The sequence below is a fragment of the Andrographis paniculata genome, unplaced genomic scaffold (genome assembly GCF_009805555.1).
Source record: "Andrographis paniculata isolate CXL003 unplaced genomic scaffold, ASM980555v1 Contig57END, whole genome shotgun sequence".
In the NCBI taxonomy this organism is placed as follows: domain Eukaryota; kingdom Viridiplantae; phylum Streptophyta; class Magnoliopsida; order Lamiales; family Acanthaceae; genus Andrographis; species Andrographis paniculata.
The window spans coordinates 2,561,393-2,589,280 of NW_026137592.1; the positions used below are offsets into that span (position 1 = coordinate 2,561,393).

General features: G+C 33.9%; 4 protein-coding genes across 8 annotated transcripts; 2 read left to right on the top strand and 2 right to left on the bottom strand.

Moving 5' to 3' along the window:
• On the top strand, positions 1-1,930 carry LOC127257333 (alpha-amylase). Its single transcript, XM_051283710.1, has 4 exons — positions 1-147; positions 227-359; positions 449-1,257; positions 1,566-1,930. Exons 1-4 carry the CDS (start codon positions 61-63, stop codon positions 1,824-1,826), a joined length of 1,290 nt encoding a protein of 429 aa, XP_051139667.1. The 5' UTR covers positions 1-60; the 3' UTR covers positions 1,827-1,930.
• Positions 1,931-6,104: 4,174 nt separating this feature from the next.
• Positions 6,105-15,138, top strand: LOC127257002 (uncharacterized). Of its 4 annotated transcripts, XM_051283252.1 has the most exons (14): positions 6,105-6,234; positions 6,698-6,867; positions 7,157-7,313; positions 7,984-8,615; positions 8,975-9,135; positions 10,344-10,404; positions 11,385-11,450; positions 11,948-12,033; positions 12,689-12,749; positions 13,835-14,035; positions 14,318-14,383; positions 14,636-14,715; positions 14,784-14,907; positions 15,021-15,138. In XM_051283252.1, the coding sequence occupies exons 3-13, from the start codon at positions 7,169-7,171 to the stop codon at positions 14,896-14,898; spliced, it is 1,674 nt and encodes a 557-aa protein (XP_051139209.1). In that variant the 5' UTR covers positions 6,105-6,234; positions 6,698-6,867; positions 7,157-7,168; the 3' UTR covers positions 14,899-14,907; positions 15,021-15,138. The 4 variants fall into 4 exon arrangements, with proteins under 4 accessions (XP_051139209.1, XP_051139208.1, XP_051139210.1 ...); XM_051283251.1 differs by having other exon boundaries at positions 14,784-15,138; XM_051283253.1 differs by lacking the exon at positions 6,105-6,234 and adding an exon at positions 6,255-6,340 and having other exon boundaries at positions 14,784-15,138.
• A 2,742-nt stretch (positions 15,139-17,880) lies between these two features.
• LOC127257003 (uncharacterized) lies at positions 17,881-22,258 on the bottom strand. 2 transcript variants are annotated; one of them, XM_051283257.1, is made up of 12 exons: positions 21,589-22,258; positions 21,243-21,417; positions 20,455-20,538; positions 20,094-20,335; positions 19,794-20,022; positions 19,526-19,690; positions 19,199-19,330; positions 18,904-19,017; positions 18,739-18,786; positions 18,269-18,347; positions 18,075-18,131; positions 17,881-17,978 (listed from the first exon to the last, which is right to left on the bottom strand). In XM_051283257.1, the coding sequence occupies exons 1-12, from the start codon at positions 21,759-21,761 to the stop codon at positions 17,974-17,976; spliced, it is 1,503 nt and encodes a 500-aa protein (XP_051139214.1). In that variant the 5' UTR covers positions 21,762-22,258; the 3' UTR covers positions 17,881-17,973. The 2 variants fall into 2 exon arrangements, with proteins under 2 accessions (XP_051139214.1, XP_051139213.1); XM_051283256.1 differs by having other exon boundaries at positions 17,881-17,983.
• Positions 22,259-24,880: 2,622 nt separating this feature from the next.
• On the bottom strand, positions 24,881-26,988 carry LOC127257524 (bZIP transcription factor 23-like). Its single transcript, XM_051283985.1, has 5 exons — positions 26,729-26,988; positions 25,481-26,528; positions 25,325-25,396; positions 25,127-25,260; positions 24,881-25,017 (listed from the first exon to the last, which is right to left on the bottom strand). The coding sequence occupies exons 2-4, from the start codon at positions 26,456-26,458 to the stop codon at positions 25,147-25,149; spliced, it is 1,164 nt and encodes a 387-aa protein (XP_051139942.1). The 5' UTR covers positions 26,459-26,528; positions 26,729-26,988; the 3' UTR covers positions 24,881-25,017; positions 25,127-25,146.
• Between the last annotated feature and the right edge of the window lie 900 nt (positions 26,989-27,888).

The window sequence follows — 27,888 nt, forward strand, 5'->3', positions numbered from 1 at the left end:
GTATTACGTAGGATATATAATACATACACATTCTGTCCCTTCCAATACGAATCGATCAACATGATTGCCTTTCTCACCTGTGTTTTTTGTGTCTGTTTTGCCTCTGCTTTCTCCGAAGTTTCTGCAAATCCCACTTTATTGTTTCAGGTAATTATTTTAATCCTTAATTGCCTCAAAAATAAAAAAAAAATAAAAAATCCTTAATTTCCTCGACGGTTTTGAATAGGGGTTCAACTGGGAATCGTGGAACCAGGACGGGGGGTGGTACAATGCGCTTCTCAAGGTTGTACCTGACTTGGCAGCTGCAAACGTCACTCATGTATGGCTGCCTCCTCCTTCCCACTCAGTTGGACCTCAAGGTTTAAAACTTGTACCTTTTGGAAAACTCAGGGGTATATGTTCTCTCCGGTTCTGATCCCTACGGTTCCCTACGGTTACACTGCTGCAGGTTATCTTCCCGGAAGGCTCTACGATCTCGACGCTTCGAAATACGGCAATGGAGGGCAGCTCAAAACCCTAATCGGAGAACTGCACCGCCGCCGCATCAAAGCGGTGGCGGACATCGTGATCAACCACCGGACCGCCGAGAAGAAAGACGGCCGGGGAATTTACTGCATCTTCGAAGGCGGAACCCCCGACGGCCGCCTCGATTGGGGGCCGTCGTTCATCTGCAGAGACGACACGGAATATTCCGACGGTGCCGGAAACCTAGATTCCGGCGCTGGGTACCCTCCGGCGCCGGATTTGGACCACCTGAACCCGACGGCGCAGAAGGAGCTCTCCGATTGGATGAACTGGCTGAAATCGGAGATCGGATTCGACGGGTGGAGATTCGATTTCGTTAAGGGGTACTCGCCGGAGGTGATGGCGAAGTACATGAGCAACACCTCGCCGGAGTTCGCCGTCGGGGAACTGTGGAATCCGCTGGCGTACGGCGGCTCCGACGGGAGGCCCGATTACGACCAGGACGGGCACCGCCGCGAGCTGGCGGCGTGGGCGAAGAACAGCGGCGGCGCAATTAGGGCTTTTGATTTCACGACGAAGGGAATCCTCCAGGCGGCGGTGGAGGGCGAGCTATGGCGGCTGAAAGATCCGGCCGGAAAGGCTCCTGGATTGATTGGAATCCAGCCGGAAAATGCAGTGAGTTTCATCGAGAATCACGACACCGGATCGACGCAGAGGATGTGGCCATTTCCGGCGGACAAAATCACGCAGGGATACGCTTACATCCTCACTCACCCCGGAGTTCCATGTCTGGTCTGTACTGCCTTAATTCTTAAGAGTATTCTCCCATTTTAAAATATCTATTTTATTATTTTTCGTCCGTCTTTTTTCAGAAGTATTTTTAATAAAAATGATTATACATTAGTATTATAATATTATATTAAGATGTAGTATAAATAAATATAAAAAAATTAAATTAATTTTATTAGTATTAATATTATATAATATAAAATTAATAATATTTGTATAATATATTATAAATTTTAAAAATATTTGTAAAGTTGAGTAGACCGTTCTAATTTCTTATCATCTTCTTCGACATTTATGATATATATATATAGTTTTATGACCACTTGATGGATTCGGGAAAGAAGGAGGAGATACTGAAGCTGGTAGAGGTGAGGATGAGAAGCGGAATCTCGGAGACTAGCGCAGTGGAGATTCTGGCGGCGTACGGAGACTTGTACGTGGCGAAGATTGACGATAAGGTTATTACTAAGATGGGGCCGCGGCTGGATCTCGGAAACCTAATTCCGCCGGATTATAAGGTTTCCACCTCTGGAAGTGACTATGCCGTTTGGGAGAAACAGACCCATGGATAGATACTGATGCTTGATCAATTAATTAATTCATTGGCTAAATTGCATCAAATTTCTTATGGTTTCATAAAATTGTGCAAAATTTTTTGTATTTTTAAAATTGCATCAAATTTTTTATAATTTTATAAATTTTGCTTTTAATCTCCTCGGTGGTATTTATTTAATGATATTTGATCTAAATAATAAATTTTCAAAATTCAATTTCGAAATCCTTAAAATTATAAATTAATTTATTTTTCTTATATTTAGCATGAAAAAACAATAAAAATAAACTTTAAAAACATGAAGAAAAAAAAAACTATTTTTTAGTATATTTATTATTTTTTAGATTAAATATAAGAAAAAATGAATATATTTGTAATTTCAGAGGTTTATAAATTAAAATTCTAAAATTTATTCGCAATTTGGGCACATTTAGGTCAAATACCGTTACATAAGGACCGCCCGAGGGGTTAGACGCAGTTTATAAAACCATGATTGAGTTTAACACAACTTTAGAAATATATAAAATTTGACGCAATTTCATGAAATCACAGTTGGATTTGGTGCAGTTGGATTTGGTGCAATTTAGTCTAATTAAATTAATGAAATCTTGTCATTTGTATTAATTAATTGTAATGCAGCAGAGACCCGTCTGATTGGGAAAAGTTTTTAAAATTTTAATCCATTGGGAGATTGGATTGAATTTATACTATTCATTCAATTTTTTTCCCAAAAATATTAAATCAAACACTTATTTTTCATTTTTTATATTATACTAAAAATCAATTTTACATTCAAAATATCACATCAACACCTATTTATATCACATCATACAACTATTTAAATTTAAAATTTTTACTATTCAAATCCCAACTCAAAATCCAAATCCCCAAACAAACACACACCCGTCTTATGTCCGGTCCTGATATTAAGAAAAATCGAGGATGTGTTTTTTGTTTGTGGATTTTATAGGTTTTTACTATTCAAATTCTTTCTTTTCTTAAAAAATATAAAATAAAATAATTATTTTTATTTTTTATATTATACTACAAATTTTTACATTGAAAACATCACATCAATCTTTATTTATATCACATCACATAACTATTCAAATTCAGTTTATACTGTTCAAAAATCTAAACCCAAAACCTAAAACCCACAAACAAATACACCCTGAATATTTTATTAAAAAAATGATAAGTAGTTAAAGGTATTTTTAAAAATTTGATTATCAATTAAAGTAAACGAAGAAAAAAAAATATAATAAATTTATTGATATTTGTTTACTTTGTCAAAATTAGTAATTAGATGAATTTAGCCGACTGAAAAAAATGATAATAAATTTGGAGGATCGAAAAGTACTATTTAAACTATACAATTTTTTATTTTTTTTATAATACTTCATTTGTCCGTCCGTTATATTTAGTCCATTTAGATTCGGCACGGAAATTTTAAAAAAAAAAGAATATGGTAATGAAAAAGTGAAAGACCATAAAAAGAAATAGTTTGTTGTATTTTTTAAATTTTAGTTAATAATTAAAAAAAATAGAGAAACAGAATTGATAAAATTAATGACATTTGAATTTAAATAAAATCGCGTATAACTAGTACTTTTTGAATAAATATTTTTGAAAATAGTGTATAACTAAGATATATTTTCAAAGCAATTTCCTGATTTTTCCTAATTAATTTATTGTAATTTTATTATTTTTAATAAATATATATTTATTTTTCATACATAATATTATTATTTCAGCTAAAAATAACAAAAATAAAAATCTATAAAACAAAGACCAAACACACTCTGACGAAAAATGTTTTTTTATTATTATACATTAAAGTCGTAGTCATAATTTTGGAATATTGTAACCGATCTATTGTTTCCCATCCAATAAAAGTAAATTTATTTCTTTGCAGAAACGTCACGGCAAGAAAGATGACGTGCATTAATTCACTCATCGTGTTCACGTAGAATTTTTTTAATAAATATTATTAAAAAATAATAATAATATATACACGTACTATTATAATATATGTACTTTGTCCATTTATAAATAAAATCGACAATTCAAAATGCAATGGCAGGCGTTTTAGTTTTGAGTTTTGATTTTGAATAGTAAAATTTTGAATTGAAATAGTTGTTTAATGTGATACAAACATGTGTTGACGTGATGTTTTGAATATAAAAATTAAATTTTAATGTAACAAAATAAATAAAAATTGGGTGTTTGATTCAGAACCGTTCCTGACTTTCGAAGGGCCCGGAGCATATATTTTAAAAAATATTTTTTAATTTGGAAGGTACTTGGGTTTGAACCCAAAACCTCAAAAATAATATAAATAAAACTTAACCACAAAGTCATACTAATGGGCCCCAATTTAGATTGGGCCCTGGACGGTCGGCCCTTTCGCCCAGGTCCAGGGAGGCTCTGATTTGATTTGATGTTTTTTGAGAAAAAAAAAATAAAGTTAAAACAGTAAAATTAGGTGTAAAAGCTGACAAGTAATTATTTTTTATAATTGATACAATTCTTTGTCAAGCATAATATTGAACACTTATTCAGGTAAGAATTCAACCTTAGGTTATATATATCTTTTTACTATTTACTTTTCAAATTGTCTTCAAAACTAACACTTATTTTAAATCTTGTAAGTAAAAAATGTATTAGATAATATAAATGAATTTGCGTAGTGTATGGTAGAGATTAAAAGTAATAAATGAATAAAAGGTAAAAATGTAAAACTTGTGTTTAAAAAATGAAATAGGACAATAGTTATTGAACGTCCCTACTAGAAAAATAAGATATTAGTTTGTGGACAGAGAGAATATTATTTATTTATGTTTTCACGAGAGTCAACCAATATATCCATTTACGTGCCATTGGATGTACTTAACTATATAGAACTTGCACATTGGTGAATCTCAAATTTATTTATTTATATTTTTAGGGAAGTCAAGTGGCCAATTAGGGTGTGTTTGTTTGGAGGATTGGATTAGATTTTCACTATTCATCCCATTTTTTCTCCCAAAAAAATATCAAATCAAACACCTATTTTTTATTTTTTATATTATACTAAAAATCAATTTTACATTCAAAACATCACATCAACATCTATTTATATAACATCATACAACTATTCAAATTCAAAATTTTTACTATTCAAATCCCAACTCAAAATCCAAACCCCCAAAACAAACACACCCTTAATGTAATAAACAAACTTATGACCATAAAATAATGAATTGAAAAAAAAAAAAATAATGAGTTCAAACTTTATCAATATTTCATAAAATAATAGTTAAAAAATGATAAAATAATAAGTTCAAACTTTATCAATGCATTTTAAATTTTGTCATACATGATTTTCTTTTCTTTTATTTATTTATTTAATTAGATTTATCCAACTAGTGTGATTTAAATTTTGTATTAGTAGATTTTGTTTGAGTTTTAGGGATTTTGTGTATTTATTTGATAGGTAATAAAATTAATAATATAAATGTATAATATTTCTTCCGTCATATCTATTGTGTTCATATTGTCATTTTTGTTTATTTATATTTTATATTTTTTTTGTCATCCAAATATATTCTTATTTTTTTTATAAAATACAAAAAGAAATAAGAATAGATTTCAATGACAGAGTATTATTATTATTTTTTAAAAAAATTACACAATATAGAATAATTATTTATATTATAAAATAATTATTATTAATATATTTTTAATTATTTACTAATTATATTTCTCATAAATCTCATTTATACAGTGTCACTGTAGTTGAGACGAAGGGAATATAATAAATAAAATAAAATTTTAAAATTTAAATTAAAAGTATAAAATAAAAAATAAATTGTATGTGTTTTTTTTTTTTAAAAAAAAATTAAAATAAAAGTATGTGAAATAAAAAGAGGAATGTATTAGGCACTAATTTTAATAAAAATAAAAAAATATAAAAATTTAAGGATATTTTTTTGCTTGAAAGAGAAACAAGAATATATATATTTTTCTTTAACTACGACAAAAAAAAATTGAGTATAGATTTAGACGATGGAAGAAATAAATAAATTTAATATAAATTCAAAACTTTACCGTATTTAGATGATAATTATATTTATCTGTATTTTAAAGTTTTTTTCTTTTTTTTTTTACTTTATTCACGTCATTTCATTTAATAACATATTAAAAAATAATAATATTTTATTAATTAATAAAAAAAATATATATACGATATAATTATATATTTGTAGTTTATGAAAATGATATTTTGTTATCGGTACATTTTTTAACGTTTCTTTGACTTGTTCGACTGTCAGCCCACAGCAAGCCCAATTCTTGATTTTGATTTTGTTAGCCCTAACCCCCAAATCCAATTTCATCAACATTTCGTAAATCGTCTGCTTCTTCGGTTCCGTCGGAGGCTTTGTAAGGTCAATCGTTGAATTAATATATAATTGTCTGCTGTTTAATATCAGTCTAAGTGTAATTGTTTGCTGTTATTTAAGCTTATTTCATTTTCAATATATGGATCTCGGGGTATGGCCGAGTGTTTTTAGTGATGCTGTAATGTTATTTCTGTTTAAATTCATGTGCAAGTGCAAGTGTTTGTTGTTATTTTAATTCAATCTATGTTCATTTGGCAGACTGTTTGATGTTATATTGTTTCAATTTCAATTAATATGGCCAAATTGTTGCTTGCCAAGTTACACTGATATATGCCCGATCTTGATGTGTTTAATTTTATTTCAATTTCAATCTGAAAGATATCTTGTTGATGTTTTGAATGCATTTCAGCATTTGCTAATTTGCCTAATGTTCTGTTCCATTGCTATTTAATTCTGTTGTATTTGCTGTATTTGTGTTGTAACAGAATTGTTTTTCACCTAGATGCAGGTTAGCTGCATAGCGGAAACCTGCCGGGTGGTTTGAGTTAGGTCTAGTAACCACCTTTGCAGTGGGCCAGTCAGTTTGTGGGTTGCAGGCTACCCCTCTGATCCGGCACCTCTACTTCCATGTGTTTTTTCTTGGAAAATGTTCACAACTTGGATGATGTTTGATATCAGGTAAAATTTGCAGCTACACAAGACGAAGTTATGCACTCTTACATATCTGCTGTTGGATATTTCATTCAGACAATAGAATAGAAACTCCATTTCCGATTTTCAGTGAACTCTCCACATTATAAGAAACAGTAGTTCAAGATGAGGATGGTATTATTAACTTGTGAATAAGTGTTTGAGAAGAAGAAAAAAATTGAAATGCATTTTGAGTTTCACTCTTCAAATTCAGTAGCAGTCATGGGTAGCATTGGTCTCGAGATCCTTTATATGTTGTTTTATTGCTTCTCTATAGAGCTGAATATCAATGGTGAAGGGCAAGGCATGGCGAATCATCCCAAGACCTCTGTTGGAAACTGTGCTCAACAACCACGCGCAACATCACCGTGTACATCAACCTCTTGTCCTTCATGGTCCTCGTGGTGTTGGCAAAACCACCCTTATCCTTGAACGTAATGAAAACAAATCAATCTTCTGGATCACTACATCTATATGTGCATGTGTGCGTATTGACATTTCTGTAATTGCATAGAAAGATTGTTAATTGTAGAATATACTTATTTCCATGGAATTTGGAAGGAACATGTATGGATATGATTAGAATGAAATGGAGTTCAAGGGTGTTCAATAGCTTTGTTTTTTGACATATCGTATTATACTTTTGATTATGTGGGTGTGTCTTACCCTACTTTAGTAACTTCCTTATTTTCTTTAAGAGTATGAATTAGCCTCGTTTATCATATAGTTCTTAAGAGTTTGTATTATACATTTGATTATGTGGGTGTGTCTTACCCTACTTTGGTAACTTTCTTATTTTCTTTAGGGGTATGAATTAACCGTTTTTATCATGTAGTTCTTAAGAGTTTGTTACTTGTTTATAATTCACTGATTCTCAGTACTTTTATGAATCCTATTTACGTAATTGTTTTATTATGTCTCTTTTTCAGTATACCAAAAGCATTGCATATGACTATGTTCTGTTATACATTGAATGATATTTAAATATCAACATGTTTCCTTTGCTGTCAGTATGTTATGATTATAAGGTAGTTCAAGTGTGAGTCAATTAGTTAATTTTCAAATAAATAGCTTTACCTATAACCCAACTTTTCTTATTAACAGGTCTATATGAGAAATGGAACATTGGCCCTCATGTTACTGGTTATGTAGACTTTGCGGAGTCTGTAGAGGATTACCATCCAAAGCATGGTAACTCATATCCATGGGCATCATGGACCACTTGTTCACAGCCAAAACTTGCTACGTTGAAGGCTCAACTTGAACATTGCCTGGAATCCCTGACTCACAGGGCCATCAAACTTGGAATCATTAGTTCCCATGAAATATTTACTACTCTTAACAAATGGCATAGCCCAACCACTGCTCTCAACCAAATTTTGAATATGGACTCGAGTTCCAAAGTGCGAACCGTAAATAAGAAAAACAAACTGTCCTTATTAAATTTGTGGGATAGTGCAATTTTTAAGTTATCTGCTGGACTTAGTGAACATGAGTTAGATGGGGTTTTGGATAAGAGAATTACTGGAGAGGAAATATCATATTATAAAGAAGCTATAGTGGCGTTGAAGTTGGCCAAAGAAGTGATTCAGTGTCAAGAAAGGTGGAGGAAGAATGCCATTCTCCATATGAACAATGAGGGTCGATTTTCCAGGTCTCTAGCCAATTCAGCTACTGATTGGCCTTGTTTATTGATTGAGTTATTGTCGCTGGCAGCTGAAGTAGACTATTTTCAGGTAATTTTGTCTGAAATATTCAGCTAATTAGTCTGGTTAATCAAATCCTTCTACGATAAAAATTTGGAGGTCTAAAACAGGTGAAAACATAGATGATTTGTTTATTTCTTACCTTTTCATATGCAGTCAGTCTTTAATTAGCTTCAATGTGCATAGTTCCGTAGAAAATTTCACTAATCTAGATGCTTGATCCTTACTTGTCTATTAGTAGGTGTGTGTTATTTTCCTCATTTTCGATTCCTATTGCATAATGACATGGTCTACATCTTTATTACATCAGTGAAAAATACCCTGTCCTGTTGATTTTAATTCTCATTCTTCCCTGCTATTGCTTTTTATTGGGTATGACATACAAGTAGCCAAAGCTTGTGTTGAACAACATTGAAGTTCTGAAGAATGCTGTTTCGGAGGATGATAAAACAATATGCGGCTCAATGTACCATGACAGTCTGATTTGGAGAATAATAGCTTTGGGTGTAAATGAGAGGTGTCTTCCTGTCATTCTTGTGACATCTGATAGGTATTTTCCTACTCTGGCAGTCTGGCTTTGATATTATATATATATATATATATCTAAATTTGATCATGGTTGAATTAAGATGCACAACCTATTTTAGCCTGATTTGGTATTCTCTGTGGGCTTGTCTTGTTTGATATTTTTATTGGATTTTAGGGGAGGAGGAACCATGCCAATGAGTGTGAAGACCAATGACTCAAATGATGGTTTCCCGGAGATTTAGAAATGACTAGAATTCAAATGTTTAAAAATGAGCCTTCAAATCCACAGCACAGTCCATAGAATTTAAATTCATAAGAAGGCCAAAGTAAATTATTGGATTTGTGGTAGGAATTTGAACTATTTGATCCAAATTCATTGAATCAAATGGGCCTCTAGGAATTTCCTATTCATTGTGTATTTGACAAGACATAAATTCCTAGAACACACTATCATACCTCGTTTTCTAAAACTAGAATGAATCCACATGCCACAGTTGTAAAAGATGTAGTTCATAAAAATAATTACGGGTATAATGTTTAACTGTCCTGGATAGTTTTTTATGTTTCAGATTATGTCATTGTTCAACATGGCACTATATTCATGCTCAATTAGAAAATCTTACTCAAATTCCATGTATTCTTAAAGATGTGTTTCTCATACTAGTTGTTGAAGAAGCACTGCATGATACCTATTTAAGATATTAGAAAAAGATTAATGGACATACTTGCATGTGTAGTAGTACACTTTAACTAAATGTAAGTAGATCTCGACATTCAATATTGCATTGCAAGTAGACCATAAGGTTCGGGATGGGAGATGAGAATGAGTATGAGTTTCTGAGACAGTGTTCCATACTGACATGCATCAAAATCAGCTCCTACCTTACATAACAAGAATTAACGTTGCATTTTTATGCTTGTTGATGTAATAAACTATATCTTGGTTAAGATTGGCTGCAACAATGATTATGTCGTGAAATCTTTGTTTAAGTTATATCCAAGCATTGCCTTAGGGCTATTATTAACAGAATTTTTCTAAACTTTTAGACAAAAAACTTGAGTAAATAGATGAAGATGTTGAATTTTTATCTAGAAGTTCTTTAATTTACATATATTTTTGTATTTGATTCATTGTACCTTTCCCTTTTGTTTGATAGAATGTTTTGTATCTAATACTAACATATTTTCACATTCTGATATATATATATATATATATATACATAATGACAGCTATTACTCGTACAAAGCTTTTATAGATTTTGGATTTCCCGATCTTTTCATTTCTCGCGAGGTAATCTCTCTTTCTTTGTCTGTGTTTTCCCAATATTGTATTTAATTTTTGTTTGTTTTTTTCCTTTATTCTTTCGTGAAGGTTAAATATATAGAATGAGAACCACATTGCTACGCTTGTGGTTGTAATTTTAAAATTTGTTTCTATTAAGCTGAATTTTGTTTTAAAGGTTTATATCCATTTTATTCTGCAATAAAACTGTTTATATAACCATGCATGCATGATTGGTGATTTTCTAATTTCCCAGTCTAATATCTTAAATCAAGGGTCTAATATTTTTATATGTTAGTATGGTAGTATTATTAAGTTATTGTTAGAATTTTACATTCATTTTTGAGGATTCTGATGTCTTCATATCTTTATATTTATTTCCCTAATTCTATAGATCGAGTTTTCAGATAGTTCAATGAAGAAAACAAGTTTATTCTTCAATCAACAATTCAAGCATTGTGTTTATTTTGTAATTGCATCCACTTTGTACATAATCTGTAATTTCTGAATCTTCTATCTGTGCAATTCTTTGCATTGTCTCAATAAATGTATTTCCATGAATCATAATTCTTAATTAAGTATACTGATCAACACTAGTTTTTTTTTTTTTTTAGTTCAAATTCCCCGCATTTAACAAGTCTTATTTTCACACCTTGAAATGTGTGTAGTAGTTATAGGGTGTGCTTGATGTCTGTTTGGTTTTGGGTTTGAATTAAATAGTGATTGGATATGATGTTTTGTGAGAGTAAATAGTATATTTTTATAGGGAATCATAAAGGTTACATGGTAAAGAAATTGTAAATATATATATATATATATTCAAAGAGAACATAATAGCCTAAGATGTAGAACCTAAACACTGTTCCATTAGGAACAACTTGTAACAGACCAGCATATACAATGATCACACCTTTGAAAATTATGAAAGTGTTGTATTTCCTTTAGCAATTGTTGATATTCTGATTACCTCTATGTGGAACTAATTTCAGACATTTGGATGGACTCCAGAAGAAGCAAAGATGCATATGGTTGGTGATTACTTTAGCCAGCCTGAGGTATTATATTCCATTCATTTGCACTTCAGCTTCTGAAATTTATTTTTCATTCTCCAAAGTTTGCATGAAATAAGGAGTTGTGAGCAGAAGTAGGTTTGTTTGGTGAAAGTTTTTATAGGGTTATGGTGCACTTACACAAGTATGATTTTGAAAATGTGTTGTCTATTTTTATTCCATTAATTTCTCCTGTATCTGGCATAACAGAGGTTTTCATGTGAAACTCCCAACTATGAAACCGTGATGGTGGTGCAGAGTCAAATATTTTAAATGCTTGGACATATAATATTGCAACATTGTAAAATGGAAATTTTTCCTTTTATATTTACCTATTCTTTTAATACCAGATTTTTTCACCTCAGTTAAGGATGCTATCATCTGTTTCATCTTTACAAAACTTTCAGTTTGTTATACTTTGCTGCAACCATTTGTACTTCTTGTGGATCCATGCATAGGGCTGGAAACTTTTCAATTTGTTCATGGTGCTTATCCATTTGCAGTGGGATGTGATTGTTGAAGTTCTTGGGCCAAATCCACGTCATCTTTTTGAGGTTTACGCACTTAAGCAAAGTAGTTATTACCAGAAGTAAGTATCCTCTGATGGGCCAAATATTTTGTGCATTTGCCTATACTGTGTTTATGTTTGTTAATGCAGAAACTAACATGAAGCTTACCTTCTTGAAAAGAAAGCTCCATACCTTTTAAAATGAACATTTCTCTCCATACAATCTCCAGAGTATTCACCATTGAGCAAACTATTGTTGCGATCTTCCTGATTTACCTAGTGATGTGTTGATTAATTTTCATTTAACTTTTATGTGCCCAAAAGCCACCAGTAAACTGCACCCCGCCTGATTTGTAATGACCTCATGGACTTTAGAGTTTAATGTGTTGGCTCTAGATTTTCTTTATTGCTGTAGAGTTCATGTAATAATTATACTTATTGAAATGAGTGCATATTTAAAATAGTCCATCTATGTAGAGATGGATCAAATATTCTGAGTTGATAAGTTCTGTTGGTCGTGAGTACAAGTGAATTATAAAGAATCAAATCAAAATCACATTGGCCATCAAAGTATTGACAAATAATGCTGGCTTTTATCTTTTTGGATAAGATTTCTTTTTGAGAACCTTGAAGTGATTTGTGATTTGTAAAAGTTTGGTTATGCATCTTGTACTTTAAACTCATTAGTTAAGTGACTAGATGTGGTTTTTAAGTGAATTGAACCTTCGTGTTGCAGGGTTATGAATTATGAGAGCACAGTTGAAGATATTGTGGATCTCTATTTAGCATATTTGCAGGTTCTTCCAAATAATTGTAAATTATATAAACTAAATTTCCCACTTTCATCCATATCCCTTTTCTGACATTGATTTGTAAGATCTCATGTACTTTCTCTAATTCCTTATATATACTGTACTGCTATATTTATTTAAATGCATTCTGCTTTTTTGTTTAATTGGTTCACACCTATTCTAGTTGATGTTAAATATCATTTATGGAACTTTGGTATTTTTATGCCTTGAATAGATGTGTAGTAGTAGAACTATACCATATCAAGTTGAGTATCAGAGCATGGATTGAGATGGAGATGGTAGTGATGTATAGCCTGACTGGAATAAGGCAGGAGCATGGAACGGTGAAATATATGGATTATTCTTTAGTAATAGTGTTTTTTAACTTATGTGCTTTTCTTTGATGAAAATTAGACAGTATCATCTAGTGACAATAGTGCTATAGGAGTTCGCTCAGTATGAATTGGGAATCAGTATGACAGGTATGGATTGAGAATTTGGATACTTACTGAGAAAAAAAATTTTTGAAGATAGATTGCCAGGGGGATATGATATTAGATAGACTACAAAGAAGCCATATAACTAATGGTGTGTTCACTTGTGTTTTGTTTTTGCTTTTGTGTTTTTTTTTTTTATTATTTTGATGTTTTTGAGGTGAGATTAGTTGCTAGACGGGATTTTTCAGAGAGAAAATGGTAGATTTAATAGTAAAAATTTGGAAATAAAATACTAATAAGTAATATATGAACACAATGATCTAGATTATAGTGCTTCTTTTATCACTCTAATTTCCTGTACATTATAATATATATATATGATACCTATTATTTTAACAACACTTTTATCTATGCATGATGAAATTGTGTAATATGAAAACTGTGAAAATTCCAAAGATTTTGTTAACCCAAAAATATTTCATAGTGGGGTTGGGGAAGGTGAAAGGGGTAGTAGGTCCAACTTTGTGCAACATTGCAATCAATGCTAGAATATGTATGGTAAAGTGCTCCTGAGAGCATAACACCTTTAATTGTTTGAGATTTATTACTTCTTTCTAATTTCCCTCCCCTTTTACCATTGTTGATCCACAATAGGTAACTGTGGTCAATCCTGCCATGGATAAGGCATTGTTGCTCCTGGAGAAGTTTGCTGTTGATGCTCAAAGTGGAAAATTTTTGAAGGATAGATTACGATTTGGATCTCCTTGGAGGCATCCGCCTCAAAATGATATCCTTTCCTGGGCTAAAATTCAGCTAATGGATTTTGTTCAGTCCTTAGTTGTTGCAGAGTTTGGGGTAAATCAATCCATATAGTTTCTGTAGTATCTTGTTGTCCATAAAGCTGCATATGAACTGTTATTACCATTTTCTGATCCGCTTTCTCCAGCATTTGATGAAATGTATATCTGATTTGTGTCACTATACGATACATTGAAATTCTAAATTATATTTGTACCCATTTTGACTCATATAGTTAATATGTAAACTAACATAGAAACAAAGCATACAGAAAATATTTGTCAATGTGATGATTGGGTTGATATCCTGAAGCTTGGTACTCTTTTTCATCATATGCAGGTTAATTATTTTGCTGACTATAGTCTTGAATTTTTTGACGATCCTGCAGCTGTTGCATTGATAGAGGTACTAAAATCTTATCATTGTTACATTTGCTCTATGCTCTATGCTCTATGCTCTTTACATTTACATCCAACATTTTCAGAAACTCGATGTCTGTGTTTGTATTCCGTGTAATAGGCTAGACAAAATGTTGTTTATCAAAAATGTATCTTTAAATTAGAGCTGGTGGTTTTCATACTGTTTTTTTGCACTTCCCCACTATGGCCGATTCGTGTGCAAAGTGAAGTTTCTGATCGAGCTGCTTTTCATTTTTAGGTTGGTTTACTCTACACCCAAAGAGATCCATCCTTTGTTCGGCCCGTCAGCCGTGGTATTGAAAGATGCCTAGTAAGATGGTAAGAGATACTATTTTAAGATTTGGTTGGAGCTGAAGGAACCTGATGCAAATGTTTAATTGCTACAGGCTTGTTCAAGAACGAATAGGTTCGAGTTTTAAAAAGTCCCTCCAGTTCCATTGGCAACGAATTATACGAGGCCGCAACTATCGACATCTATTGCTACAAGAAGGATACAAATAGTGGATTGCAGTATGTATATACTAATTCATGTTTCAAAATAAAATTTTTAATGTTTGATGTGAAATTTCGTGCTCTAGCTTAATTAAGCAGAAAATTTGAACTTTGATTGTTGTTATTTTAAGATATTTTGTGGCTGGTTCTTTTCTCACCCGAGAGACTCTTTGGCGTGAAACTTCCCCACCAAATTGTTTGCTCCGACCTCTCGATCAGATGATATATATTGACGTAAGTTTTTGCTTCTGTTGAGCTCTATCGCTCCTTCATAAAGAATTATCAAAATCCTGATTAGTCCAAATTTTATTCGGAAGCGAGGCTGGCTTGAGTTGACCCGTAATCGAGAATTGTGATATTTTTCTCAAGTATAGGCTTTCTACTTTACATGCATTTTTGCTTTGCTGAATCATACTTTGACTTTGTTTTATGCTGCAGAGTTGTTCAAAGTTATTTATTGTAGGATCTGGTCGAATAAGAATAATTTGTTTTGGGGACGATCGATCTGAAGGAGTTAGTTAGAACACAAATGTTTGAATGAAGAAGAAGGGTGGTGACTGGGGAGAATGCAATAAATAATGACCATTGTTTACTTTACTTGACTGAAAGACTTGTTGTTTGATGGTAATAGTAAACAGAAACAAACAAGCAAGCATTTGTAGGGAATGTGCTTTATATCACCTCAAGACTCACACACTTCAGCCGTAATTTTATATATATATACACACACACAAATACATTCAAACCCAAGCCACGAGCCTCTTAAGAAGGATTCACCACTTGGCCATAAGCTATGACCGACCATTCAATAAATCTCAGTAGGAGACTGATTAGTGTTTTGATTGATGCTAATCAATATTGACAGATAATACATAATTGCCATATTTGTTGGACTATTACTACTGACCTGTCGCGCGGTCAATCAAATATTTCATCTACTCCGTGATCACAGTTTAATGTAATATAGGGGAAGGGATCGTCTCCACAGGGATTGTGTGATTCACTCTTTCGTGTTCTAATGCAATAAATAAAGGGGGATTTTTCTTTTATTATCTAATTAAAATAAAATAACAAAGCAATTAAATTAAAGGGGAACTGACTATCAAGGGATGTCTGGCTAAGGGATGATGCAGTTATGGCACTTGTGTTCTATCATTAATTCAATTAAATTAATTCTTATTAAAGTATCAATAAATTGGTTATAGTTATCAACAAGCTCTAACAACCAATTTTTCCTTATGGTGTAAGTAATTAAGGTACGACCGTTAACTACCCCTAATTAAGCAAATAAACCTAAGTGTGCCCATAAGAATATTGCCTAACCGCATTCTAATCTAGAAAAACCCAATTCAAAACAATTACTATCTAAGAGAAGCAATTAGATTTGATTGTCTAACCCTCGGGAAGGAACTATTCAACTTGGTTGTCACCTATTCAAGTGCGAATACAATTACGGATATCCTACTTGAATTGACTTTAGATTATCAGACTAATTTAAATATCGGTACCAAAATATTCAATCAATCTAACAATAATAAACGCTATTATCAGAATTAGACAAATATTGATAATCAAAAAGAACTTTTATAAAGAAAATCAAGAATCTTCAAAACAAAAGAACCAAAACATTATCACCCCTCAAACCAGAAAAGTATCTACTTCATAATTAAATAATAAAGAACAAAAGAGAAAGATGAAGTGATAGTGGGAGGGGGAAATCTTCTCTGTCGATTTGCTCGCGATCTATGAATCTGTCAGTCTTCTGCTCCTGTGTGTTTCTGCCCTAGCCGTCCTCCTTTGAAACGTGTGATCCCTCCTTTTATTTAATGTTTGCCCTAATTATTTTGTAGATGGGCTTTTGAGTCTTTAATTAATTTTATTTTATTTTATTTTTTTGCCAATTATGCCAAATTTAATATTTGTCCTGTGCACACTGCAAATAAACAATTCGCATATAAATTAGGTAGAATTCAATCAAAATCACCCAATTGCATATGATATGAATATAAAACGCATGCGATTTCTAACTATCAACTACTAGAGCGGTTAACGATCTGAGTCGAGTCGAGTCAAATTTTAAGTGGTCGTTAACATTTGCGAATAAGGCTCGCGTTCGTTCGTTAAGCTTTCGAGCTCGTTCGTAGTGTTCGAGCTCGGCTCGTTAAGAATTTTTATTGTTTGAGCTCGTGTTCGTATTTGGCTTGTTTAGGCTCGTTTGTCTTATTTTTTAAAATTTATATATATATTATAAAAAAAATTTAAAATTATTCTATTTATATATTTTAAATTAATATTTTATATATTTATAAATTATAATTTTATATGTATATATAATATTTATAATAAGTATATTATTTAAACAAACATTCGCGAATAAAGTTCGGGCTCATTCGTTAATCAAACGAATCTGTTTATGTTGTTCGATTCGGCTCGTTAACGTTCGCGAATGAGCTTTAAATGAGCCAAATCGAGCAGAGTTCACCAACGGCTCGGTTCGACAGCTCAGATTCAGATTACCAGTTCATATATTGTTAACATATACTCCCTTCATCCCAAACACCGTGCAATATTTGTGTTTGGCACGGAAATTTAGGTGGGGAGTATTAAGTATAGTAATTCGAGATAATTTGAATATTAAGTGATGTGATTGGAGAGAGAAATAATGGGATAAAGTGAAATGTATATTAATAGATGTATATAAATATTATTAATTATTTCTAAATTTGAAAATATTGCAGTGAATTTAGAACAAACAACAAAAAGGAAATGCTGCATGAGGGAGTATTTTATGATGTATATTCATACTTTACTGTTGTCTGGCAATAACTGATGTGTTGTCAATAAATTTATTCAGTACTGTATAGCATCAGCAGCCATGCCAACACTTATTTTCTAAATCTAAGATCAATGAATAAATGGCCAAAATTGTGTAGCAGGCAAAAATTAGAGCCAAGCAAAGGTACACTTACTCTCACAAGAATCGATCAAATATAGATTGAAACGATGAACTCGAATCATCGATCAAGACTTCATATTTTTGGCTTCTGATCATCCTCTGGTATTACAGCATCTTCGTCGCGAAGATTAATCTGTCCTGAATTATACATATAATGAAGAAATTTTGTATCGTTTATAACTACATATTATTATTATTAGTATTAGCTTTTTATAGCAAGAAAGCATACCGAACAATGACGTTAATGACGGAGGTTTATAGGATGCATTTGAACCCACGTCGATTCCTGCATTGTCAAGAAATGAAATAAGCCGACATTCAATAATGCCACAGGCAACCGAGGTAGAGATAGTTTTGTTGGCTCATAATCCAAGTGATTTTCTTGTTGATACAACTAATCTCAAGCAGTGTTGTTGAACATACCTGCCGTTTTAGCTGATTTAAGGAGATCCGATTTCTTGAAAGTGTATCCGATGAAATTGGCATCTTTCGATGTCAACATCTGTTCGTTTAGATGAGGAAACACCGAGTCAAACCCAAGTTTCATCAAACAATACAACAACATAAGAGTACTAAAATTACGACTAGTAGTTCGCCACCAAAGGTTGAAGCTCTATTCTTTTCGAGTTCTTTTTTCTAAAAAATATATATATATATATACATATACATTTTCTATATGAAAACATCATATCCAACCACTATTTCACCTAAAAAAGTGAAAAACAAAACCTATAAAATACAAACCAAACACACCTCAAGACTGATGAATGATGTAAGTCATTAAATTAAAAATCTATAACAGTGGCTAAACAGCAAGGATTCTTGAATCAACATACCTTTAGATATAAGTATATAGATAAATAATTTTGTGATGTGATAGTCGATAGCATTACCTTTCTCCAAGGTCCTACTTTTGGCGAATTCGACGGAGGAATTTCTCCCTGAGAAATAAACCAGAAAAAAGGAGCACAAACATTAGCTCATTCGAAACCACTGAAATTATCAAGCAATTCACAAGTGTTCGTATAATGGTAATGTTGTATTGGCAAAGGACTTACTTGCTCGAACTTTTCAAAATTCTGCGTGTCCAAATCACCATTGACGGTTGGTTTGTAGGCAGCTTCCATTTCATAAAGATTGTCCCATTTCACGCCGCTAAACCACGGATGTCCCTGATACAAAAAGCAGCCTCAGATGTTTAGGAATGTGACAAAAGATAAAAGGTTTGAGGCACCCTTCCTTTAGTGAATATACGAAAACCATGTACAAAATAAAATGTCAAAAAGTAACACAAAAATATTTCACTATTTTTCATTCCAAAGTGTTTCGAATCGGGAACTAATATATATATACCTTTATTTCTTCCACTCCTCTGGTCCCCAACCTTTTGTCAACATCACATAACAAACAACAAATAAGATCCCTTGCCTCATCAGAGATTTTTGGTTCTTCCGGAAACTTTAAGCATGCTTTCCAATTTATTATCTGATAGAACATGTCAAACACAATCCCACAGTTATATGAAAAACAATTGTCAATTGCTAAGAGTATTGAGATACTTCAGATAACTTGAATTGCTCACTCCAAAACACGAATACGAAAGAAAAACTAATTTGGGTAAAAAAGGAAACTGGTTGCAATCTCTAAAATGGCTTAAAATCGAAATTTAGCCCCTGTTACCTTACGGCAAGTCATCCTAGGATCATCCGAACAAAAGGGAGGGTAGCCTACGAGCATCTCGTACATTATTGCACCCAAGGACCACCAGTCACATTCCATTCCATATCCCTTTTTCAGTAAAACTTCTGGTGCCATATAATCAAGAGTTCCTACAGTCGAATACGCCTGCCAGAGGGTAAAAGAGCCGAAATCAATGATCATGCATGAAACTACCCGACAGCATAGAATACAGAGTGAAGAATTTCAAATGAAGGAGGCGAAAGTTTACAAGAACACGGCGATTGCGTTTCCACTGCTGGAGCTGCTCCCTTGCCATCATCCATGGAGCAGTATCTGTGCCGGAATTCCCATTGGCCCCATCTATTGAATCTGGAGAGACAAAAACATCGTCTTGCAACAGGACTGACGAGTACTTCTCCAGTGGCTTACACAAGCCAAAATCAGAGAGCTTCAGATGTCCATTTTTGTCTAATATCAAGTTATCTGGTTTTATATCCCTTCAGAATGAGGAAATTAAAATTCATGGCTGGTGTCAGTATTGAGTGAAAATCGATCGATGTGATTGTACCTGTGTATGTAATTATGCTGGTGAATTGAATGGATGGCTAGAATGCTCTCTGCCATGTAAAAGCGAGCAGTATCTTCAGAAAGGATATCTTCCCTCATCAGTAAAGTCATAATATCGCCACCGGGTAAATACTCCATGATAAGATATAAGTAATTGGCGTCTTGGAATGAATAGAAGAGCTTCACAATGCACCTACTATCGACCTCCACGAGTAAATTTCTCTCGGAACGAACATGCTCAACCTGTATAAGGTATCAACTTTAGAGAGTGTCATCATGCTCACACTGACTTCTTATACATACAACAATTATATATCCAAAACTATCATATGCTCCGATTTAATCCCTACTGTATTTCTAACCTGACCACGGCTAAGCATCTCCGATTTTTTCAACTTCTTCATAGCATATACTTCTCCTGTGCTTTTAGCACGACATAGCCTGACCTGCATCATTTAATCAGGTTGCAATTCGTCATTCATGTTCGACTATGACCATTAGAGAAACTATAGATATAGACAACAATTCAATACATATCCTCATCCCTATCTATTAAAACTTTTACCAGACTCAAACAATCTACATGGAATCAGAGCGGGACATCGAGCGGTTAAATCTCTAGTCATTGAACAACATAAAATTGCATCTTGAAGAAAAAAATGATAACAAAGTTAAGGCACAAATATAGCTAAATCTAAAATAACATAGATAAGTCAATTTAATGCAATACAGAAACCTCCTTAACACAAAGTAGAAGAGCATTCCTCGTTTTTAATTTTAGTGTGATCAAGATTTCTTCGGGACTCAAAGAATATAGTGTCGAGTTATAATACTAGTTAGAAGGTCCGGAGTGCACACTCGTATAATCCGAACCCAAATTAATCCCAATGGCAATCAACCTGTTATAATTTCATATCCCTGGCCATTTACAGAACAAGGAACAAATCAAACAATCCGTTTTAGACTCGATTTTCGCTAGCATTCTTAAATCCATAGTTGGATTGTTTCAAAGTTAAATTCGTGTCAACTTTTGGAAAGTGTTCATTGCACGATCTAATCGATTGTCCAGTTTGTCGATATCATGTACATGTACATGTATGTAATATGCAGATGCAGAACCAATATATGATATGGAGAAAAATCAGCATACCTCACCGAAAGCTCCTTTACCAATAACAGTTAATTGCTCAAAATCATCAATCCCTACTTTGTGCCTCTGCAATCTCATGAACTCTGTTTCCCTCTTCTCCAAATTCCTCAGCATTCTCTCTTCTTCCTCAGTAGACACTCGAGCTTCTTGTGCCCTCCTCTGCAATGCCGTCCGCCTAAAATGAAATCGACCAACAGCCTCTTTTAAGAACACATTACAGTTCAAAAATCACAAAATCTGCCGATCATTCTCGCCAAATTCAGTCACGCTTCTGCAGAATTGCAAGTGAACGAAATACAAGCAACGTGTGAAGTTAGATTTACAAAATGAAAGGAATCAAGTTAACCTTTCCTTGCGATCCTTCAATCCTTGCAGGTAATTTTTGTAATGATTCTCAATGAACTGCTTCGCCGCCGCCGCTTTCTGGCGTGTGACCGGCGAAGAAACTGCCACCACATCGGACTCCAAAAGGAAGGACCGATTCGTCTGCAGCTGCTGCACAGGTAAATCCTCTTCCATTCTGCTTCAATCGATCAATCGATCAATCAATCAATCCAAAAAGGCACTAATAACTGAAGATTCTGGAATAAAAAAGCGGCAGGCTCAAAATGGCAGAGCATCAAAAGCGAGACAGCTGAAACAGCGGAACTCGAAACGATTAACGAACGGCAGTATATGGCCAGGCCCTAGCAGCTTCCCAGTTCTCCGAATTTACGCCAGTTAGTCGGTTTGTTTGCTTGTGTGAGACTGAGGCAGGACCTGCCGGTGGTGAAACAGATGAACAGGAGCAGATCTAGCTGGCCTGTAAGTTGATGGCTTTGGATGCGAGCGCAATAAATAAAGTAATGGTGGAGGGAGCTGTGTAATCTGTCTGTCTGTCTGGCAGTCGGCGGTCGACATTGAACAATGGTGTTGCTGTGGGATTTGGAATATGCTGGCGCCAGCCACCTACGTACCTCTTTCCTTGTATTCCATTCCTGGCAAATATACATCGCCATTAGAGGCTGCTTGCCAGCTTGTTTATTTGGTTGGACTGTTTGGATTGAATCGGTCTCTCTCCTTATGATTTTTCAAATAACTTTTTTACTATGTTTTCTACGGATATATTTATCTTTTTATTAAGGGTGTGTTTGTTCGGGGATTGAATTTTAAATTACTATTGATCCTATTTTTTTCCTCTCAAAATATCAAGTCAAAATATTTTTTTTTATATTATACTAAAAATCAATTTTATATTCAAAATATCACCTCAACGCTTATTTATATCATATTATACCACTATTCAAATTCAAAATTTTTAATATTTAAATCAACTCAAAATCCAAACCCAGACCAGCACACCGTAATGTATTTATTTTTTATTTTAATATTGTCACAAAGCAATGTATCCGCTGTCATTGTACTATTTAAAAAATATTTACTCCCTCCGTCCCAAAAGTAAAGTGTTATTGTGTTAGGTACGGAATTTAAAGAATATTAATATTATATTGATAGTGGGTAAAAAGTGAGGATAAATGACTTTTTGAATAGATGGGTGCAACCACTGTGAAGGAGAGAAAGTGTAGGCTACTGATTGAGTTTGAGAATACTTTTCATTTACTGTAGAATACTAGGGGAACAAAATCTGCAACGTAGCTTCATAGGCGTTGACTATACGTATATCTCGCTCATCCACCATTCATCTTTTGTTTGTTACTCTGCCTCTTCGCCATCAATTATTTCTTATCTTCCATTCGTGTTTTTTATTTTTCTCCCAAACTTTCTTCACCCCTTTGTCGCAGAGCAAAGATCGTGGGACTTTAGCGATTTCGTCAGTGAGTGAAGAAAAGAATTGCCGCAAAGAATTTCGAGGGATGCACGTTGACAGGGAATAGGGTTTCCGGCGGTTGAACGTAAAGAGGTAAGGAAAGAACTACATTTCAATTTGAGATTAATTGGTTAGTTCATTTCCTAAATTCGTGCAATTTTCAATAAATCTATGATAGGACCAGCGTACACACCAATCCGACGTTGCCTTCATTCTTCACTAAGGGTTTCATATGGAAGCCAAAAGGATATGGGTAGCTGTGCACGGCCGTGCAGTTATACGGGAAGCAACCACTTATACGGAACGAGCACGACCGTGCAGTTATACGGGAAGCAACCACTTATACGGAAGACTGTACTTGATTGATTCTATTATGCTGCTTTTGGTGTTTAGTAAAGTACACAACAAACAACAATCAACCACCGTCATGCAAATGTGGCTGCATTTCCCTGCCTGGTGCATTTAGTATAGTTTCCGAACAACCACAGACTCATGCATAGCCGTGCACACGCTTGTTCATGTAACTGTAAGCAAGACTTAGAAGTAAATCACTCTTCATATATATTCTATTACTTTTATATTTAATATAAATTATTTTTAATTAAATTAAAAATTTTATCACTCCAATCATCACCTATCAAATCACTATTCAATAAAACTTTTCAAACCCTAACAAAATCTACTACACCAAATAAACATGAATTCTCAAAACTTCTAAAAAATTTAAATCCAAATTAACTCAAACTCAATCTTCCCAAAACCGTCGTAAAAAGACACACCCAAAGTATCCCATTGATAAGGATAAAATATAAAAATAAAAATAAAATGTATTATTAAAATTTATAATTTAATTTTAAAATTAAAATTAAAATTAAATTGAATAGTTATAAAATATATATAAATTAAAATTTAATAATAATTGACTAATATTTTAAAATATGATATTCTCTTAGTTAAGGATTATTAGCGAATCAAAATTTAACAAAAGAGAGATTGACTTCGAGATGTCATATTTTTTAAAATTTTACAAAATAATAAATTACAACAACGTCGATTACATATTGCAATATTCATTTTGATATTATTTGAAATTCATAAGTATTTTTTATTAGAAAAAAATTTTATTTTAAAAAAATTGAAGATTATTTCTTTTTTCTATGTGTTTTGTCAGGATTTTTTTAATATTCTTTTTACTTTTACTAAAACTACTTTTATCTATGTGTTTCGTTAGAATTTTTTTAAGATTCGACACAAAATAGATAATTTTGTTAAATGAATATACTACTTTTATTTAAGAGCTCGGCTATTTTGTCCTTAGCATGTACAAAAAAAAAAATTAAAAATTCATCAAATACAAACCTTTTTTTATTTAGGTCATATTTGTAATGCTATATGCTCGTCACTAGGAAAGTTGGGTTATTTGTTTTTTGTGATAAAGATAATTGTATTGGTAATATAAAAAATAATATTTTATGTCGAATAATTGACTTTTTTATGAGTGAATAATATATATACTTCTTTCGTTCCATTGAAAATTTGTCATTTTTCATTTTCGTCGATCCCAAAACAAAGTTACTATTTTCTATTTATTAATTGTATTATCTATCTAACATAATAAATACCCTAATATTAAAAAATATACGTGAAAAAATAAACGGTAACCTTTTTGCATGACGGAGAAAGTATTATATTAACGTGTGTATATTTGTATTTTTTTTAATATTTTATAAAAAATTATTCTAATGAAAAATGTTGAAAGAACAAACTAAAGCAATGATTATTATAATACACACAACACTTCTGTCTCAAAGAAAAAAAAAGGAAAAAAAAATAAAAATCAATCCTACTAAATTTGACAAAAAAAGCATAGAAATATACATACTAAATAAAGTAAGTAGTAGTGCATGTGCATCTGGGTGATTCACTCTCACACACCTCTAGCTGCATTTGCATATACTTTTACAACATCTACAAACAAATAAATACATTAAAAAAAAAAAAAAAACCCACATACTAGCTAGACTTATATATATATATATTTACATTAATAATATTATTAATTCAGTAATTCCATTACCTACTAATTAGGGTAGGTACCTAGTAAGGCCCTGTCTGTGTCCTCCTCAAGCGCTGCCTCCTCTTGCATCCTGCTGCATTCTGTTGCTTCATCATCTCCATTACCTGCTTTCTCTGTATTTCCACTATTTCTGCCTGCAATAATTCATTATGTAAATAAATAAATAAATAATTCAAATCAGCATCACGCTTTCTTTACCTGCTTCTGCTGCAATACTTCTTGCTCCTCCTTCAGCTTCGCAACTTCTGCTTCCAATTCCATCGTGTACGCCTGCAACAACGAATCCATCCTTAATTCATCATATCCTATTTCTAGCCTCTACGAAAATCGAACCAGTGGACCAGATTTTATGACCTGCTTACGTGCCCTCGATCGCGCCGCCGATTCTCGATTCTTGATCATCCTCCTCTGCCTCCTCTCCACCGCCTTCTCTATCGTCGCGCTTCTCCGGCCCCGCACACCGCCGCTCAACATGTACGGCACCGGAGACACCGATGACGTGTCGCCGCCGCTGCTCTTCCCAAATCCCTCCGACGATAGCGCCGCCGGCGATCCCCCGGCCGCTAAACCAACCACCCCCGCAAGCCCCCCCTCCAATGGATTGCTCGCCGCCACCATCCGCGGACTGCTCAGCTGAGTTCCGCCGCCCGACCCGTACGCCATGGCGGCGGCGCCGCCACCGCCGGGCTGTTTTGGAAGGATATGTTGCTGTTGTTGAGGCTGAGGCTTTGGAAAGGATTGGCTGTCGATTTGCGCTCCGGCGGATCTAATCCCATTTACGCCGAATGGTAGGTTTCCGTCCGCCGCCTGCGGCGGCGGTTGGTGGTGGAATTCGAATCCGAGAGCGGCGGCGCCGCCGCCGCCGCTAGATGAATCCCGGAAAAATCCAAGGTTATTTTGCAAGTGGGCGTCCTCTCGGACGACGCCGGCGCGCATTAAGAACTCTTCGATTGTAATTTCGCCTAACGTCGGCTGCCGGTGGGGCATACCGAAGGCGGCGGCGGCGCCGCCGCCGCCATCCTTATACATGTTGCGCCAAACCTCGTCGACTGTCTTGTGGCTGAGCGTTCGCGGCAGAGTTAATGATCCTTGTCTCTGCAACGCACCGCCGCCGCCGTATTGGGCGGCGGCGCTCGGCCCAATGCCGTGATTTTCCTCCGCCGTCCATATGTTTCTCAATAGCTCGTCCATGTTCATCGACCCGAAATCCTTACCGGCGGCCCCCACCGTGCTCTGGAACTCGTCGAATGTTAACGAGTACACCGACGACTGCCGTGCCAGCGGCGGCGGCGCCGCCGGAGGTGGATCGTTTCCGAAATTCTTAAAATTCATATCACTAAAACACCAATGTAAATTCTTATAATTCGATTCCGCCCCCCTTTTCTTTATCCCTTTCTAAAACCTAAAATCAAACCAAAATTCAATTCAATTCGAATTCCAATAAACCCTAATTTCAAAAAAACACCTCTCTACCTTCCCCCATTTCACACACACTTTAACATCCGTACGGTCAAACAAACACGCCATAAGAGAATTATAACTTCAAAATCATTGAACAGAAGCATAATTACAGAAATCAAATCAAAGAAGAAACTTACTAACCTTCAATCGACGAAATATCCAAAAGTGGAGACTGAGAAAGAACAATTATAGAAAACCAAAGCAACAGACAGATAACTGAAAAAGCAAAAAATCTCCCAAAATGGGGGAAACGCGGAGCTGCAGCAGCGCACGAAAATTTCCATTAACAAAAAAGGACAGAAATGTGGGTAGACAAATTTAACAAAAAATTAGGTTTCCCTTTCAGGCGTCGACATGTGTCTCACCGATCGGAGTTTTCAGACAGGGAGGAGACTGTTCGATATATGATATAATAATAATTAATTAAAAACCCTAATGGTGAGAATAAATCAATATAATAATGGGCCGTGGGGCCCACAGGGTTGAGTCGTGGCCCAATCACTGTGGCGGGTCGGTGTCGCATACGACCAACGGAGTGATGATAAGTGGGAAGATCTGGGCCGCACACGTATTGGGAGAATGGACGGTCGGATGTTATTTTGAGTTTGGGTTGTCGTTTAGTGCCCCTGTGACGTGGCGACGGGTGAAATGGTGCTCCACTAAATGCGGATAATGTTCACATGATTCCGAGTACAAATATCTCAGTAAAGGGTACAATCACCTACAGCAGTTTGGAGTTTTTATTACTGTTTGAAATGATACATTATTTTAATAATAGTGACCGAGTTTAAAATATCCATATAAATAGAGCTACTATTCTCGTAACGGTTTATTTTTAATTATTTTTAATTAAATATATATTACATAATTATCCAAAACAACATCTTAAATGTCCAATTTAACCAAGGATGGCGTGGTGGCGTTGAGATTGGACGTGTGACAAAGTCGGACAGATCTTGCAGGTATTAGGTTCGGTCGAAGATTTACTACTGTAGATACGATAATTTGTAAAAATAATTATAAATTAAAATTAAAATAACTAAATATTTTAATTAAGTTTTAAAAAAATTCTAAAATATAAATACAAATTATATGGAACAGATGGAGAAAGTATTATTCTAAAAATTAATTTTATATTTAAAACATCACATCAATACTTGTTTATATTACATTATACAACTATTTCAATTTGTTCAAATCTTAGCCTAAAATTCAAAATCTCAAACAAGCACAGCCTTATATGTATATATATATATTAGAATAAAAGTAAATAAAACTATACTCTAAGTTCAATATAAATA